This window comes from Oncorhynchus keta, chromosome 17 (genome assembly GCF_023373465.1).
Source record: "Oncorhynchus keta strain PuntledgeMale-10-30-2019 chromosome 17, Oket_V2, whole genome shotgun sequence".
Taxonomy (NCBI): Eukaryota; Metazoa; Chordata; class Actinopteri; order Salmoniformes; family Salmonidae; genus Oncorhynchus; species Oncorhynchus keta.
Window position 1 is genome coordinate 8,381,462 of NC_068437.1, and position 19,739 is coordinate 8,401,200.

The following is a 19,739-nucleotide window of genomic DNA, read 5'->3' on the forward strand; positions in this document are numbered from 1 at the left end:
TTCATTTATTGCAGTTAGTTCCCCTAGAACCCCTTACACCATTCAGTGCGCAGGAAATAATTGTATAATTTCAACAAGGCAACAGGGGGAATCATATTGTTCACCAAACTATGCTTTAGACAGGTCTATACAGACAGACTTGTTTTGGATTGGCATTCTGGATAGTTTTATAGACTGTCGGTTACAACAAATAAAACCATTACCACTTACAAAATACAATGTTCTTATATAGATCCATATTCACATACTATAAATGTTTCTCGAACATTTAGTCACTCTGTTCATAATATCATATAAACTGCTATGCTATGCATTTATAATAATCATAGTTTAGTTTATTCATGTTGTACAACATTGGCAGCTAAAAGCTGAATTGCAGTGAAACCTAAATAAACAAATACAATGTAACTACCAATAATATAACAGAAATGTAAATCTAAAATTAATATTTATAATTTAGCTATCAATAATACACTATTGAACAGAAATGTAAATCTACACTATTTACATGATGTAAATTACATACAGTGCCTTCAGAAAGTAGTCACACCCCTGTACGTCCACATTTGGTTGTGTTACAAAGTGTGATTAAAATTGAAATTATTATTATTTTTGGTCAACAATTTATTCAAAATACTCCAATGTCAAAGTGGAAGAAAAAATACTAACATTTGTAAAAAAGTAATACAAAATAATTTAAAAAATCACGAAATATTTTTACTAGATAATTATTCAACACGCTGACCCTGATGTTAGAATCACCTTTAGGAGAGATTACAGCAGTGAGTTTTTATGGGTAAGCCTCCAAGAGCATTGCACACCTGGATTGTACAATATTTGCACAATATTCTTTTAGAAATTATTCAAGCTCTGTCAAGTTGGTTGCACCGTAACTAGGCCAATCAAGGAACATTCAATGTTGTCATGGTAAGCAACTCCAGTGTATATTTAACCTTGTGTTTTAAGTTATTGTCCTGCTGAAAGGTGAATTTGTCTCCCAGTATCTTTTAGAAAGCAGAATGAACCAGGCTTTCCTCTATTTCTTTATCCTGAAAAAGTCCCCAGGCCTTAACGATTGCAAGCATACCCATAACATGATGCAGCCACCACTATGCTTGAAAATATGGAGAGTGATACACAGTAATCTGTTGTATTGGATTTGCCCTAAACATAAGACCTTCAGGATAAAAAGTTAATTAGTTTTCCACATTGTTTACAGTATTACTTTAGTGCCTTGTTTTACATGCTTCCTTCTTTTTACTCTGTCAATTAGGTTAGTATTGTGGAGTAACTACAATGTTGTTGATCCATCCTCTTCAGTTTTGTTCTATCACAGCCATTAAACTCTAACTGTTTTAAAGTCAACATTAGCCTCATGGTGAAGTCCCTGAGTTAGGAGGGACACTTGTATCTTTGTAGTGACTGGGTGTATTGATACACCATCCAAAGTGTAATTAATAACTTCACCATGCTCAAAGGCATACTCAATGTCTGCTTTTTATATTTTTACCCATCTACCAATAGGTGCCCTTCTTTGCGAGGCATTGGAAAACCTCCCTTGTCTTTGTGGTTGAATCTATGTTTGAAATTCACTGCTCGACTGAGGGACCTTACAGATAATTGTATTTGTGGGGTACAGAGATGAGTCATTCAAAAATCATGTGAAACACTATTATTGCACACAGAGAGTCCATGCAACTTATTATGTGACTTGTTAAGCACATTTTTACTCCTGAATGTATTTAGGTTTGCCGTGACAAAGGGGTTGAAGATATTTCAGCTTTTCATTTTTAATACATTTGTGTAGGGCAGTGACAAAAACAAAATCTAAATTGTATCTATTTTAAATTCAGGCTGTAATAAAAGAAAACGTGGAAAAGGTCAAGGGGTGTGAATACTTTCTGAAGGCACTTTAGTTACATAACTTAGAATAGCTATACGTTTTATAAAATTGTAATGTTAGTTTTGATATGTTCTAAATTTCCTATAATAATGGACATCTTCTGGTCTTACCCAGGATGCAGAACAATCACTACATTACTTAGGCTTACCCATTTAACCCTTCCACCAAGGTGCATATTATGCTGTATTTTGTATCTTTAACAACCTTCCATGAAGATTTAAGCAGAAACTTCAAATATATCTACTATAATACATCCAATACAAGCACTGCTCCCAAGTGGCGTAGTGGTCTAAGGCACTGCATCTCAGTGCTAGAGAACTCACTACAGACCCTGGTTCAATCCCAGGCTGTATCACAACTGGCCATGGTTTGGGCGGCGCGCAATTGGCCCAGTGTTGTTTGGGGTAGGCTGTCATTGTAAATAAGAATTTGTTCTTAACTGACTTGTCTAGTTAAAAAAAAAGACATCAGATCCATTGGCAACAACACATAGTTAAAAGGTACATAAAACTATTAACTATGTAAGTGTACGGTGTGAACATAACTTCATTCTCTGTCACAATGTCTGCCATTTAGTATTTGTGCTTCGGAATATGTTTTGGTAGATCCATTTGAATGCTAAATGTGATAGAATATACAGTATAAAGGCCCACTTTATACTTCTTGACCAAGGCAAGCATTAAGGGCAGGCACGCCAATGGTCCTATCGGATCCTTTTTTATAGCACAACTAGTTGGTATGTTTTCAAGGAGGGCGGTGTGTTTGAATTCAGAGGACCACTGGTTCGAGCCCAGTAAGGGGACAGGGACAGTGGAAGAAGCAAAGACGTTAGCAGCATATTGATTGTCGGTTTCACATACTTGGGTTGGTAACGGCATAGTGCGGATTTAGCACGAGATAGTGCTTGTGGACAACCAGCCTGTATGGTACAGAAACTGTTGACATAGATCAGCACATAGGTGTGTGGATTTAGTTGAGGGTGCTGATGTCAGTCAGGAAAAATGTTGGCCAGTCCTCAAAAGTTCTCCTTGTAGAAGTTGAATCCAAAGTGCTCACACTGGGCCTTGATGAGTTTAGCCAGTGCAGGGGCTCCACAGTAGAACACATGAACCTTCCCTTTCTTCTCCTCTGCCACTTTCTGGAACACCTGCGGTTGATACACGTGAAAGAAGAGGACATTTTCAATGTACGGGGGTTGGACAGGACCCACAAGCTTGCATGTCAACGAATCACGACTCATTGCAGGTTTTTCCTGACCACCTAACCTGACCAGGGAAAAACTCAGGGCCCTTATAGCCAACAACGAAATAAAGCAGAGGCACCCCATAACGATTTAGAAATGGTGCATCTCTTCAAGACTAGCTGAACAATGCTCTATGAGCTTTATAATGGACAGGTACAGATAGATACAGAGATACAGTTTGACATCCATACCTTCCCCCACTCTGGCCTCCCTGGCTGTGTGCGGGTGCGAAGGCCAGTGATGGAATCCCTCTTTTCCTTCTTGGCCAGGAGGTCTAGTGCCATCTGCAGGCCGATGGCCTTCATGTCATTCTTGCTGAGGGCAGAGGTCATGTACATGTGCATCTCCAAGAAGCGGCCTGAGGGTTCAAAAATCGAATCAAACTTTATTTAAAGTGCGTTTAAAATTGCAACCACTTTACAGTGAAAACAGTAATAAGATAGATAACTTAAGCAAAAGGCATTTACACATGTGCCTTACACAGAGAAACACAGGAGTGGAACAAACGTTAGATTTGACGCCAAACACACAGTGGTGTTTCTCTCACAGAAGATCTTGCTCTTCCTTTCTTTGTCCTCCCTCCATCTCTGTATCTTTCTTTCCTCCTCTCACTTACCCTCTGGCTCTTCGTCAGCCTGATCCATCTCCAGTTTGGTCAGGAGGCTCACAAACCACTCAAATGATTTCTGGTCTCTGTTGATCCAGATAAAGTCAACCTGTAGGAGAACCACAAACCGAGTGTTTAACAAATGTTTACTATAACTAATATTTTTTTAGCCTGGTCCCAGATCTGTTCATGATGTCTTGCTTTACTTGGCCACAGGAGTATGCAAGACTGCACTAACAGATTTGGGACCAGGCTAATAACTTCAAGCTTTCAGGCCCAATGGGCATCTGTCATCTGCAGTGGGTCTTGCCTTCCTCAGTTTCATCTCACTGTCCTTGATGTTCTCACACCACGAGTAGCTGCAGTTGGGACAGTTCTGTTTCCTCATGCGATAGCTGAAATAGAAATCAGAAGTAAAAATGCAAAACTCAAAACTTTAATGCCCACACCAACCAAAGTTGTAAGGAAATTGACTTACAGCAGAATATGTAGGAACATTTTTAGTTATTAATAAACATAGTATTGGGCTAAGCTTTAACTAACGTAGACATTGGCTCCATAATCATCATTGTAGGATTATAGCTTGCACCATAGCTCGGGTTACTTGGGTAATTTCATTTGATGTATACTGTAAGACGGTTAGTGCTTCTAAATTCTCGGTGTTTCCATTCCAGGGCAACCTAGCATGTACTTACTGGTACATGATGCTCTGTAAGATGGAGGCGAAAGGTGTGATCCCGATACCGGCACCGATTAACACCGCGTGTTCAGAGGCAAAGATCTGTCTCGTCGGAGTCCCATAGGGCCCATCCACGAAGCACTGGCAGACAGAGATACAGACACAGAGTACATTCAAACCTAATGTGAACGTCTGGATAGCTAATAAGAGAATGACATATCACCTTGATGGTATAATGCTTCATAACTTGTTAGAAGCCTTTTATAATGTCTTAAAATAGGGTTAGTAATATGTTATGTATGCCTGTGTACATTATCAACAATTAACTGTTACAGGAGCAGGTTGAAGTCAAACTCACTTTGACGTTGCAGAACCTGTGGTTTTCACTAAGCTTGGCTGTGGTCTATGTTGGTCGGGAGGAAAAACGGATGAATCGTCAGTTTTAAAATAAGTAATAAGATGTTATCATAATGCATTACAACAGTGACCCAGTGACCCAAACTCCTGTACTGTCAGACCAGGGCCCACATTCCTAAAGCGTCTTAGTGTAAAAGTGCTGATATTGGAACAGTTTTGTCTTTTAGATCAAAATAAATAAAAATGATGTGGACATGGGGGACCTGGGCTCGTATTCTTAAAGCCTCTCAGAGTAGGAGTGCTGATCTAGGTTCAGGCCCCCTCCTTTCCATATCATCTAATTCATTATGATCTTAAAGGCAAAACTGATCCTAGATCAGAACTCCTGCCCTGAGATGCTTTATGAATATGGGCGATAGATTGCAAATGACTGTTTTATATCTTTACTCTTTCATATCATTATATCCTCTTAGTATGAATAGATCCTCAGAGACTGAAAGTAGTGTTAGGTTCAAGCTCTTTGTGTATGAGAAGTGTCATTATTTGGTGGATTGCAGTGGACTGTAGGAATGCGTCGTCCCATTAACTCAAGGCTTCTCCTGAATGATAATGTCCTGTGATATGGACATAGGAGCACGGAGAAATCCTGGGTGATGGAAAAGTACGGAATTACATCTTTGTGGAAAGTGAGGGGGTAAGAGCTAAGGGTATAAGTTGACACTGCACTCTATTGAATATATGCATTCAGTTGTACATCTTCGCTGAGTAAACATTTGAAACATCACTCAGAGTTTAGGCTCTTTTGTACGATAAATATCTTTATTCTATGTTGCATATCTTATAAGGGGCCCAGATCATACCTCTCTGAGCGGGGGGCCTTCTCCTCTCTCTGCTTGGTTCTGCTGGTCTGGTTTGGGCCCCTGTGGCCCTGGTCCTGGGCATGGTCCTGATCTACACCCGTTTTGTCGATACAGGGTTAGCTCGATGGCATCGTCCTCGTTGGAGGCCACCGTCCCGTTGCAGTTCGCACATTTAAACAGCTCCTCCTGCAAGAAAATCTAACGATTTAGCCCACTCCCATATTCCAGGGTCCTACTTAATTGTATGGTTTTGACTTTGTGTATGTAGAATTGTATTGCTAACAGAGAGAATTATAAGTAGTGGGCGAAAAAGAAGGTAGAGAACCTGGGCCCTCGTCTGGTGCCGTCTGTCCTTCAGGCTGGCGCTCAGTCTCTTGGTGCTGACCACCTGGCTGTCTGGCTGCCTGAAGTACTCATACAGACGATTGGTCCACTGGCCCATGGAGCGGATATGCAACCACAGAGTATCTTTTCAGAAAGGGATGTGCAAGCGCAGACACACTCCATTGAGTTGTATGGAAATGTTCATGGATGTCAAAGCTGCAACTGGACCATGTGTATACGTTTGTAAGTTTAGTTTAATTTGGAGGCAGAAGTTGCCTAGAGGTTAGAGAGGCAGACCAGCAGATGGAAGTTTGCTTGTTCAAGCCCCGGGCTGGGACACAGAAAAATGGGAATGGAAAAGAACTGGCAGATGGAAAGCTGCTGGTGTCTGATCCCATGTACAATTGCTCTCCATCCTCTGAGGCTGACTTGTGGGCGTTAGGAACGGCAGAAGATACATTCCCGTTCTAACTAATGAACAATAAAGTTACATTTTGTATTACATTCTAGTTTAGAGAGAGTGGGGAACTGGATGTAACCCAGTTTTTAGACAAACTGAGTGTACCAATGTATGAATGCATCTGCCACTATATTGAAGCTATTGGACGCAGTTTATCATAGCGCACTGTGCTTTATTACGGGCGACAGGTTCAGTACACATCATTACATTCTTTACCAGAAAGTAGGCTGACCCTCTTTGAATACGTAGATCGACTCAATGCTCTCTTTTTATTTACAAAGCTCTCTTACATAAACTTCCTGTCACACCCTGACCATAGTTTGCTTTGTATGTTCTATGTTTTGTTTGGTCAGGGTGTGATCTGAGTGGGCATTCTATGTTGGATGTCTTGTTTGTCTGTTTCTGTGTTTGGGCCTGATATGGTTCTCAATCAGAGGCAGGTGTTAGTCATTGTCTCTGATTGGGAACCATATTTAGGTAGCCTGTTTGGTGTTGGGTTTTGTGGGTGATTGTTCCTGTCTTTGTGTTTGTTACACCAGATAGGGCTGTTTTCAGTTTTTCACGTTTCTTGTTTTTGTATATTGTTCTATTTTCATCTTTATTAAAGATGTATCAAAATAACCACGCTGCGTTTTGGTCCGCCTCTCCTTCAACAGAAGAAAGCTGTGACACTTCCGCCATACCTAACATAATTTAGACTGTATGAGTTAACATACTCGGTTTCAGGGGTGGCTAACAATCTACAGAGTTCCCTGCAACTATATGTACTGGGTGCCTCTCGGGCAATTCAAATGGTTGATTAGGAACCTCTTTTTTTCGAGGAATGTGATTGTCTCTCTTATTAAGTATGTTTTGTGATCTTGTATATTTGTTTTGGTCTCAAATGGGACTCCCTGCTAAAAGGTGAAATGAAAATAAAAACCTGGCTGCTCTGGGGCACTGCTGATGGTGAAAGGATGCCACTCATACTTTGCGATGTCTGGAATGTTGATGTAAACATAGTCCCCTGGTTTGAAGTGGAAAAACTGGGGCCGCTTGATTACCAGATGGGTCACCTGCAAGTAACAGACATTTTTCAACACTCTCAAGGGGGGGAAACAAAAAATGGTCTCTGAACAAAAATGAAGACATGAACTACTAGGCTAACAGAGCCATCTACACTCTGTCCACAATGCTAGTTGACTTTTCTCGCCTTATAGTAGGGTTGGTAGGTTGGAATAAGATGTATCATATTATGATCTAATATTTCAACAGCAGAGGTGTAGTCAAACTTCACTACGTGTTGAGCAGGTGTCAATACACAATAGCGAGATGTTGAAAAACACAAAAGTGAATTGATGTCCTCTTTAAGAAAAGTGATCGCTATTGGTATAACATCCAGATGGGCACCTTAGATGGCAACAGGTTGACCTCCACGATGTAGAGGCTTCCCATGTGAGAAACAGCAACGCCCACCAGTTTCTCCAGCAGGAAGATCACACCAGGCACCACAAACCACTTCCAGAAGTTGGCACAGTGCACCACCAGCAAAGCCCACACCCACACATAGGACAGGTGGGACCAGTAGAACACCTGGGGAAATGTAAAACATTTGAGTGTTTGGGTGTAGCGATGGAGGGAGCTCGTGTACGTGAATGTACAGTGCCATGAAAAAGTATTTCACCCCTTTCTGATTTTCTCTATTTGTACATATTTGTGATAGTGAATGCTATCAGATCTTCAACCAAAACCTAATATTCGATAAAGAGAACGGACAAATAACAAAAAAATAAAAACGTGTAGACATTTTTGCAAATGTACTGTATTACAAATAAAAACAGAAATACCTTATTTACATAAGTATTCAGGCCCTTTGCTATGAAACTCGAAATTTAGCTCAGGTGCATCCTGTTTCCATTGATCATCCTTAAGATGTTTCTACAACTTGAGTCCACCTGTGGTAAATTAATTTGATTTGACACGATTTGGAAAGGCACACACCTGTCTATATAAGGTCCCACGATTGACATTGCTTGTCATAGAAAAAACCAAGCCATGAAGTTGTAGGAATTGTCCGTAGAGCTCCGAGACAGGATCGTGTCGAGGCACAGATCTGGGAAAAGGTACCAAAAAATGTCTGCAGCATTGAAGGTCACCATGAACACAGTGGCCTCCATCATTCTGAAATATAAGAAGTTTGGAACCACCCAGCTCTTCCTAGAGCTGGACGCCTGGCCAAACTGTGCAATCGGGGGACCAAGAACCCTATGGTCACTCTGACAGAGCTCCAGGGCTTCTCTATGGAGATGGGAGAATCTTCCAGAAGGACAACCCTCTCTGCAGCACTCCACCAATCAGGCCTTTATAGTAGAGTGGCCAGACGGAAGCCACTCCTCAGTAAAAGGCACATGATAGCCCGCTTGGAGTTTGCCAAAAGGCACCTGAAGACTCTCAGACCATGAGAAACAAGAGTCTCTTGTCTGATGAAACAAAGATTGAACTATTTGGCCTTAATGCCAAGCGTCACGTCTGGAAGAAACCTGGCACCGTCCCTATGGTGAAGCATGGTGGTGGCGGCATCATGCGGTGGGGATGTTTTTTTAGCCACTGGGAGACTAGTTAGGATTGAGGGAAAGATGAATGGAGCAAAGTACAGAGAGATCCTTGATGAAAACCTGCTCCAGAGCACTCAGAACCTCAGGCTGGGGTGAAGGTTCACCTTCCAACAGGACAATAACCCTAAGCACACAGCCAAGACCACGCAGGAGTGGCTTTGGGACAAGTCTCTGAATGTCCTTGAGTGGCCCAGCCAGATCCCAGACTTGAACACGATCTGACATCTATGGAGAGACCTGAAAATAGTTGTGCAGCTATGCTCCCCATCCAACCCCACAGAACTTGAGAGGATATGCAGAGAAGAATGGGAGAAACTCCCCAAACACAGGTGTGCCAAGCTAGTAGCGTCATACCCAAGAAGACTTGAGGCTGTAATCACTGTCAAAGGTGCTTCAACAAAGTACTGAGTAAAGGGTCTGAATACTTATTTAAATGTGATATTTCCGGGGTTTTGATGTCTAAAAACCTGTTTTTGCTCTGTCATTATTGGGGTATTGTGTGTAGATTCATCCATTTTAGAATAAGGCTGTAAAGTAATAAAATGTGGAAAAAGTCAATGGGCTTGAATACTTTCCGAATGCACTGTATGTATGCGATCACGTGTCTCTCATATGCGTGGGAATACTTGGGAACAGATTCACAAAATGTTAATAAATTGGAGCTGATTTGTTGGGGAACCCTGGTGTATACCATGCGTATCCCGTACATAAGACTCATACAACTTCAAAGTTTGTATATGAGCGCCTGCTAAATTACTAGCTAGATTGTCAACTGTACCTCAAAATGTCCGCTGCGGCGGACAAAGGTGCTGGAACAGACCACCATTAGACAGATCATGATCTGTAGCACCATGCCGGTAAGGGATGCAGAGCCCTGCACCCAGCCAATCCCTGGCCGAGTCGTGAAAAGGTGCTCCCACAGGCTGTAGCTGCTGTTCTGAGATAGGTGTACTGAAGGAGGAAACAAAGGATCAGACCATGTTACTGTAAAAACACTTTGTGGGAAACTGCTGATGTAAAAAGAGGTTTATAAATAAATGTGATCGATCAGTCGAAAGCCACAATACAGCACCACCGTAGACCAAGGGCAAGATCAGTCTAAACATAAACATGCTGTTATGTGTACCACAGAGGAGGCTGGGGGGAGGAGCTATAGGAGGACGGGCTCATTGTAATCGCTGGAATGGAATAAATGGAACAGTGTCAAACACATCAAACAAATGACCATTCCATTAATTCCATTCCGGCATTAAAATGAGCACGGCCCACTATCGGTCCTCCCACCAGCCTCATCTGGTGTACCCTCCAGTCTAGAGACATCATTCAGGGATGCAAATATCAAAACATTAAATTGAAACCAATAAATGGGTTGGGTGTTTAGCAACAAAACCATCACGTGCGCAACTATGGGGCAAAACAGATGGGGTTGGCTTAGATTGTTGACAACATGTAAACTATATCTTGTCTCCAAATGTTTATTGAAAACATAAATACATTTGCACAATGCACAAATACATAATTACTGTTGTTGGTTACCTAGCTAATGAATTTGAGCCATATTATTTAGTGTTGACATGAAATAAGTCAAAACACCCCAAAACAAGACATGGTATCAAGAACAAGATACAACTAGCGTAAACGAGCCACCTACGATTTTCCCACATGGCATCTTCTTGTAATTGTTGCTAGCTATCTGACCGTTCAAAATCATAACAAAGCATGATTCGTTTTCGTGACTTTGTCAGCCAACCCATCTATAGACAAAATATGTGTTTAGGTGAGGTAATAAGTATTGATAAGGGAAACATTGATGTGTACTCAGTCTTATTAAACACATTTGGCATTCTAATTATAGCCAAAATATAGTACCAGTCAAAAGTTTGGACCCACCTACTCATTCTTTATCTTTACTATTTTCTACATTGTAGAATGATAGTGAAGACATCAAAACTATTAAATAACACATATGGAATCATGCAGTAAACAAAAAAGTGTTAAACAAATCAAAATATATTTTATATTTTAGATTCTTCAAAGTAGCCACCCTTTGCCTTGATGACAGGTTTGCATTCTCTCAATCAGATTCACCTGGAATGCCTTTCCAACAGTTTCGAAGGAGTTCCCACATATGCTGAGCATTTGTTGACTGCTTTTCCTTCACTCTGCAGTCCAACTCATCCCAAACCATCTCAATTGGGTTGAGGTCGGTTGATTGTGGAGGCCAGGTCACCTGATGCAGCACTCCATCACTCTCCTTGGTCAAATAGCCCTTATACAGCCTGGAGGTGTGTTGGGTCTTTGTTCTGTTGAAAAACAAATGATAGTTCCACTAAGCGCAAACCAGATGGGATGGCTTTTCACTGCAGAATGCTGTCGTAGCCATGCTGGTTAAGTGTGCCTTGAATTCTAATCACTGACAGTGTCACCAGCAAAGCACCCCCACACCATCACACCTCCTCCATGCTTCACGGTGGGAACCACACATGCGTAGATCATCCATTCACCTCCTCTGTGTCTCACAAAGACACGGCGGTTAGAACCAAAAATCGTCGGACCAAAGGACAGATTTCCACCGGTTATTCTACGATGTAGAAAATAGTAAGAAATAAAGAAAACCCCTTGAATGAGTAGGTGTGTGCAAACTTTTGACTGGTACTGTATATACTACACTGAACGCCCCCCAAAAATGCAACATGAAGCAATTTCAAAGATTTTATTGAGTTACAGTTCATATAAGGAAATCAGTCAATTGAAATAAATACATAGGCCCTAATTTATGGATTTACACGACTGGGAATGCAGATATGCATCTGTTGGTCACAGATACCTTAAAAAAAGTAGGGGCGTGGATAATAAAAAACAGTCAGCATCTGGTGTGACCACCATTTGCCTCATGCAGCGTAACAAATCTCCTTCACATAGAGTTGATCATGCTGTTGATTGTGGCCTGTTGAATGTTATTCCACTCCTCTTCAATGACTGTGCGAAGTTTATGGATATTTGCGGAAACTGGAAGACGCTGTCGTACACGTAGATCCAGAGCATCCCAAACATGCTCAAATGGTGACACGCTTGGTAAGTGGCAGATCTAGAACATTTTCAGGTTCCAGGATCATGCTGAAACATGAGGTGATAGCGGCGGATGAATGGCACCACAATGAGCCTCAAGATCTCACCACGGTATCTCTGTGCATCCAAATTGACATCGATAAAATGCAATAGTGTTCATTGTCCGTAACTTATGCCTGCCCATACCACAACCCCACCGCCACCATGGGGCACTCTGTTCACAAGGTTGACATCAGCAAACCGCTCACCCACACGACGCAATACATGCTGTCTGCCATCTGCCCGTACAGTTGAAACCAGGATTCATCCGTGAAGGGTACACTTCTCCAGCGTGCCAATAAACATTGAAGGTGTGCATTTGCCCACTGAAGTCTGTTACGATGCCAAACTGCAGTCAGGTCAAGACCTTGTTGAGGATGACGAGCACAGACAATTTTTGACAGTTTGTGCAGAAATTCTGCAGATTTGCAAAGCCATAGTTTCATCAGCTGTCCGTGTGGTTGGTCTTGCACACTCTCTCAAAACTTGAGATATCTGTGGCATTGTGTTGTGTGACAAAACTGCACGTTTTAGAGTGACCTTTTATTGTCCCCAGCACAAGGTGCACCTGTGTAATGATCATGCTGTTTAATCAGCTTCTTGATATGCCACACCTGTCAGGTAGATGGATTATCTTGGCAAAGGAGAAATGCTCAATAACAGGGATGTTAACAAATTTGTGCACACAATTTGAGAGAATTAAGCTTTTTGTGCACATGGAACATTTCTGGGGCCTTTTATTAAAGCTCATCAAACAATTGTCTCAAGGCTTAAAAATGTTTTTTGGACTGGTTCACTGCATCTGGGAGAGGGAAGGTGTATAACATGTGAGTGTTTGTGGTTTAGAGCGTGTGTGTTCCTTCGTACCAAAGTTCATGAAGTGGGCAGTGGTGTGCACGGTGGAGAAGGTGACAATGGCGTAGCCCACCATCTGATGCAGCAGGATGTTCTGGTCCAGAGGCAGCACCCTCACCACCCAAGTGGCCCGCAGCCAGGTCAAACAGCGGCGCAGCATTAGCACCTACACGCATTCATATGTAAACACGTATACACACACACATACACGGATACACAGACACAGTCAATGCAGAAAGTCTAGGGAAATGTCACAGCTGCATGTCGATGTCTACCTCTTAACACCAATACCATTATGAAGGCCTTCGCCGAAAACGTGCTGGTTTAAAAGGTCGACGTATGAAGCAAACATTCATTGTCCTTACCGAGAGTTGCTGAATATCTCTTCATCTCTATCCACCAAACCACATTCACCCCCTCCCTCCCCCACTTCCCCACTAACTCCCTCACCATGACAAAGGTACAGTTAAAGTTGAGGCACTGGCCGCAGCCCTTGGCCACCATGTACCAGAATCCCCCCTCTACGTTCTTCAGCATGGCGGTGATGAACAGCAGCAGGTTGAGGCAAGTGTAGGCGCACAGAAAGAGGAGCTTCCGGCTGTTGTTGTGCCAGTACGCCGGCGTCAGGTAGCGAGGGGTATGCCGCCCCTTCTTCTGCTCCAGGCCGGGAGGCTTCAGCCAGTTGGCAGCGCTAGGTGGTGGAGGAAATGGAGGAGGGCCCATATTTACAAAGAGTTTCAGAATAGGAGTGCTGATCTAGGATCTAGGCACTTCGTCAGCGGTAAAGATCATTCTTTGGGGACATATTGACTATGTCGCTGAGATACAGAGTTGGAGAACAGACACTGGACTACATAAAATGTCACAAGGCAAAATCGTATGCGTGTACGGACGTGTGAGCCTTCCTTATATTTGGCATTTTTGATACATTCTGGGCCTGTTCCCTGACAAAAAGGAAGCATATTCTTAAACTTTTTAGTCCAGGGCTGGGCTTCATTTGTGTCTGGGAAACCGGCCCCCGTGTTTAAACATGTTAGCTGTGCCGTGAGACCTGATGGTGAGGTTCTCCATAACCTCGGGGAAGTTCTCCAGCTCGGCCTTGAGCTCCTCGAAGGTGATGGAGCCGCTGTTGTCCTTGTCAGCCGACTCGAACAGAGCCAGGGTCAGGTCGTCCAGCTTCTCCTCTGGCAGGGAGATGGCGCTCTCGCGCAGGCACGACTTGAGCACTGTGCGCAGCTCGTCTGGGTCAATCGAGCCACTGCCTGCAGGCCAAGAGAAATCCTTGTCAATAGTCTGTTGCAAGGTGATGAAAATATAGGCAGCTAAGTTGGACGCAATAAACTGCACGTCCTAAAGGTGAGACAATGCATATATCAAAAAAAGTGTAGATGTTTTATTTCACTGTGTGTTTTAATGGTGGATAATGCACACATTTTGTCTTCACAAGTAACACTTGCAAGCTTCGTCACAGATCTATGTGTGTCGTCATGCCAACTCCTGGTCACTGGCAATTGTCAAGACTGCACAAACAGATCTGGCACTAGGCTAAACACATACCATCGACGTCATAGACCTGGAAGAGGAAGCGGAGCTTGTCCGTCTCGCTGCCATGGATCAGCAGGTCCAGAGCCTCCAGCAGCTCATCCAGACTGATGGTTTTGCTACCGTCAGAATCAAATAGCGCAAAGAACCGCTCCGCAAAGAAAGACTGCAGAAACACACACAGAATCACACAGCACTGACTTCTATGGACAAAGTCAGTAAAACTCACATACCGTACATAATCTGTGAAGCACAATCACTTAGAGTAAGTGGAAGTCAGACATTGAGACTGTTCATTTTTGGTCGGCTCTGTATGTGAACCTTCACGTATTTGGCGTTATTGCACTGTACCCCCTACCCATCCTACCCCGGCCCTATTTGAGCTTATTTGTCACAAAAGAAATGACCAACAAAATACATAGAACCTCCCCCAAAAAGTTTGGGGACAATGACAAATCAGTTGACCCTTGAGCCCTGACTCACCTCCTTGACCTTGAGGGCCGTTTTGAACTCCTCCAGGTCAATTTCTTTGTCTTCTCCCGCGATGCTCTCAAACTGCTTGGTGACCCACTCCAGCCAGCGTGCATCCTCATCCAGACTCATGGTGCTGCTGGGATGGTAGCCTTCTACACTCACCACCACACCTGCTGTAATGTCAACACACGAAATAACCTACATAAGGCCATGGCAAAAAGGGAGCTTTAAAGAGGGAGAGGGTACGTGGACACGCCTGTTGTCCAAATTGATGAAGTATGTCGCACAGCTGAGAGTTGAGTGTGAAGAAAAATGAACTCAGTTCAGTCAGTTGTCCTGATCCAGTGGTGCTTATGTGCCATTCACAGCTATTTTATGATGGCTAGCTGGCAAGAGCAGCATGGTGCTAATTACGACTTGTTAAAGAACGTGATGTTTACTTCGATGGGTGAAATAACTTGTAGTATTGGTCTTCATCTGGATTTAGACACCATCTCCAATTTGTTGCATCCCACTTGATTTTATTTAGAGCAGGACAACAGCCTACATGAGAAATAACTTGTAATACTGGGAGTAACCATCTGGATGTCACTGTGATAGTCTACATTGCACATCATGGGGCAGTGTCCTTTAGCTCCTGCTTGCCTCAGTAAGGCGAGGGAAGTAGCTAGATAGTGTAGCCAATATCCGGCCAGGGTGATGGCTAAAGCCCATTTATTGCAGTGACTTTCAACAATTACTCCGATAAAAATGTAAAGATTCTGCACAATCCCAAGTCCCAGCTTCGTCTCCACATGACTCTCCCTGCATGACAAACATCATCAATTTGCACACCAGACGTGTCTGTATAGCCTCCCCCCTTTAAAGACAATGGCCGGGTTGAAGAGGATCAAAACCATATTATAAACCGGGTGGTTCGATCCCTGAATGCTGATTGGCTGACAGCCGTGGGTTATCCGACCGTATACCACTGGGATGACAAAACATGTATTTGTACTGCTCTAATTACATTGGCAACCAGTTTATAATAGCAATAAGGCACCTTGGGGATTTGTGGTATATGGCCAATATCCAATGGCTAAGGCCTGTATCCAGGCGTTTCGTCATGCATAAGAACAGCCCTAAGCCATGGTATATTGGCCACACACCACACCCCCTTGGGCCTTATCGCTTAAATGCATCACGGGTAAATTGTGACTGACTGACCTACAAATAATATTGAGTAGTTATTTACAATGCAAGGTTTTTTGCAGATCAGTCCGTCGGCAGCCGCCCGCACTGTTGGCTGCAACGTCGAACAAGACCAATGTGAAAGAACATTTCCAAGTCAGCTCAGTTTGGTTGAGGTCAGCGCAGTAATGTGAAAAGGGTAATCATTCGTGAGACATGGCTCTATAGAAAGAGTACAGCTCTAGAAAGAGTACAGCGTGACTGAGGTTGCCAGGGGGATGTCAGAGCCTCTAATTAACGACTTGCATCCTGGTCATAAGTAAACCACTTACCTCTGTTGTGGAGTTGAATGAATCCCACTTCTTTACAACACACTGCAGATGGTCATTTGCAGTAGCAAGTTGACTTTGTAAAGGTAAAAAGTAGACTTGACTCCCGGGATCTGGTCGAAGTAAAAGTTTTAATACAGAGCTTTTCGGAGTACAGGTAGTTATGTGAAAATGGAAAGGCTAATAGCACCAGAGACTAAGAAAATGTGGATAGCCCCATTGGCTAAAAGCATGGTGGCTAAAGAGCAAATTATGCTTCTGAGTATCAAGATTGTATAGTCATTCTGAATGACGTAAACATGCATCATTACAGACGTTGGGTGGATATGAAGCTGATACAACTATCAATTGAACAATGAGAACGGTGAGACATCTGTTACATTGTCATGTTTCCTACTGAGAGTAATGTCACAGATGAATGGGGAAACCTTTGGCGGTTAGTTAAAATAATAATAAGCTTTGCTAATGTTGAAGAGTTTTAAGGTTGGATTGTCACGAGTTGAGGCCTAGAGTGTCCTGACATCTGATACATAGAATGGTGAAAGACAGGTGAGTGCAATTCCACGGTAGCAGAGTGACACCGAGACCCTATTTTACATCATCATGTTTGTATTGTGCCCACCATCGGTTGAGACACAGCATGCTCTTGAATACAGGGTGGGTGTCATGTTTTAGTTGATAAATGTACTAACATTTCAATACATTTGAAATTTCTACTTTAATATGGTAGCACAAAGATGGTTGGAGTTCCACACATTTGAAAATGTTGATTTGAATGGAAATATCAATTGGAAATTATACTGTAATCTGCCATGAAATCATAGAAATATAGATAATAGAATAGACTTCCAATTTCAGTTGACATTCAACGGTGGGTTGACCTGTGGCCATCTTTGTGGTAATATTTGGAAGTCAAAATTTCTATTCAATTTGGGATATGTTCATTCTATGAATTATTTTTCTATGATTGAAATGCCAACCACCCTGTATTCAAGTATGCTATGGCTCAACCGATGGAGGGCACAACACAAGCACCTCATATTATGTCAAATAGATACTAAGCTACAACATATGCACGCATTTTATAGGAGTTTACCATTAAAGGTTAAAGAATTTCAAAATGTTTATAAAAAAAATGTTTTTTTCAAGAAATTATATAAAATTGTTTGACAACACTCTAAATGTTTGACAATCTCCTAAATGTTTTGGCATTCAGGTCCAAAAACTAACTTTCTGACAACTTTTGTGTGAAATCAAAAGTGTTGTGGTCTAAAAGTTATTGAAATCAAATGGAATGAACCTGATGGAATAGGAGGAGGGACTTTGTATACAGTATTTGTTTGGCCAGAAGATATACAGCAACCGTTCTAAGATTGCATAATACATACCATCATATATTTTGATGATCATCTTAAAAATGTTCACTGTAACACAAACGTTTTTATTGGCAAGGCCTATTATATCTCCAAGTTCCTTTTGGCAATAAGGTGTCATTTAAAAAAACCAACAAAAAAAACCATTCTGAACTAAATCAGATGTTAATCACTGGAGTGTTAGACTAAATCAACATCGTTCTAAAAAACACTGCTTAAAATCGTATAAGCCTGTATTGACGGGAAAGCATAGTATTACCTGTCTTTATACCTTCACCAGTCATAATCATCCAATCCTTGCATAAGAAGTTGTGCTTACCTACAAAACAGATAGTATTGACGCAGAAGCCTATGTCCAATTTTCTGAGCTGGTCAATGCTTTCAAGATGCACCTTTCTCAAGCATTGATATTTTTCTTCACTCGTCCAAACCCAAACTCCCTGGTTGGCAGCCTGGCTTATTGTAGTGATGGTGGAGGGGACAGAGACAGGCAGCAGTGAGCCCTGATACCCAGCAGCTGTGTCTGACAGCCCACTCCCCGCTGAGCAGCTTTCAGTACAGGCATCAACGCTTAGATATAACGTTGTGTAATAGCAGTGTGTTGCCCTCATATCTCGGTATCAACATGCATGCGGGTTTTTACATACTGTGCCTAGTGTGATTGTGAAGCAACATTCTACCGTTATTGGTCATACTTCAATTACTTATTACTCACGTGGTTTTATTACTAGCCACACTTTAGATATTGTAGGAATGATTTCTGACTTGGTTATTAATGGGACTTGCGAAGAAAACGTCCCATTAGGAATATTTGTCATACTTCTTTTTCTTATTATTATTTGGAATGCAGCTCCTCGTACACCGTTTATTAAGTTAGAAAAGTAATTCAAACATTAAAACACGAAGATCGGTCTGGAATAGTGTGGTCGGATAAAACTGTCTGATATCTGTTCATTCATTTTTATGACATTTCCTCAAGATTCTGAAAGGCCCCATAGTGACATCGTCACTTCCAAAATTCAATTGACTGTAAATGCAACAATACAACTTTGGACACAAATCAACTACCTTGACCACTTTGCCACAACTGAGAGACAAAGTTGAAGCGTATGAAATCTCTGTCTTCTTCTCGGCTATTCAAATCTGAGGTTGGAAGAATTCCGATAAAAAGTTACAGTCGTCTTAGTAACCGCTTCAACATTTTCTGTAACTTTTTGTAAACACCTGACATTTTTACCCCTTCCCCAACGACTTAGAGGGTATGATATACTTGTCTACTTCTCTACTATTCAAATCTGTTTGTGAAACATCTACGGATGTAACGATACAGCTGTTTTAGTAACTGCGTTAACACGTTTTTACCCAACTTTTGACAAACAACTGCCGTTTTGACCACTCCCTCAACACGTCAGACAAAAGGCACTGCATCTCAGTGCAAGAGGCGTCACTGCAGTCCCTGGTTTGAATCCAGGCTGCATCACATCCGGCCGTGATTGGGAATCCCATAGGGCGGCGCACAATTGGCCCAGTGTCGTAAGAATTTGTTCTTAACTGACTTGCATAGTTAAATAAAGGTTAGAAAAACACAGCTCTTGTCTCATCTTTGAGCAGCTCTAACAGATCCATTACTATGGATACTCACAGACACAGAGGAGCATATGTGGTAGTGTCGGCAAAAATGATGAAGAAGGTGAGGCAGCCAAGGCAACTACTGACCACAACTACTGAACCACAACCACACAATTACTGACCACCACTACTGAGCACAACCACAAAACTAATGCCCACAAAAATGTGCATACAACTGAGACCCAAACTGGCCATTGTTTTATTTGAAAAGATATGGAGCTTTATAATGTCC

General features: G+C 42.2%; 1 protein-coding gene across 1 annotated transcript; it reads right to left on the bottom strand.

Annotated features, from left to right (window-relative positions):
• Nucleotides 1–737: 737 nt before the first annotated feature.
• Nucleotides 738–18,647, bottom strand: nox5 (NADPH oxidase, EF-hand calcium binding domain 5). Its single transcript, XM_035790535.2, has 17 exons — nt 18,198–18,647; nt 15,016–15,179; nt 14,548–14,698; nt 14,042–14,252; nt 13,441–13,681; nt 13,003–13,156; nt 9,806–9,978; nt 7,823–8,005; nt 7,356–7,488; nt 5,975–6,117; nt 5,650–5,835; nt 4,791–4,835; nt 4,449–4,573; nt 4,064–4,148; nt 3,763–3,862; nt 3,338–3,504; nt 738–3,050 (listed from the first exon to the last, which is right to left on the bottom strand). The coding sequence occupies exons 1-17, from the start codon at nt 18,487–18,489 to the stop codon at nt 2,919–2,921; spliced, it is 2,685 nt and encodes an 894-aa protein (XP_035646428.1). The 5' UTR covers nt 18,490–18,647; the 3' UTR covers nt 738–2,918.
• Nucleotides 18,648–19,739: the final 1,092 nt, after the last annotated feature.

Excerpts from the sequence above, each read along its gene's own strand:
- nox5 (XM_035790535.2), bottom strand. The coding sequence starts at position 18,489 with ATGAGGGCAACACACTGCTATTACACAACGTTATATCTAAGCGTTGAT. Across the intron at positions 13,682-14,041 it reads ATGGAGAACCTCACCATCAG|CGCTGCCAACTGGCTGAAGC; the intron begins GTCTCACGGCAC and ends TCCACCACCTAG. Across the intron at positions 8,006-9,805 it reads GCCGCAGCGGACATTTTGAG|GTGTTCTACTGGTCCCACCT; the intron begins GTACAGTTGACA and ends ACATTTCCCCAG.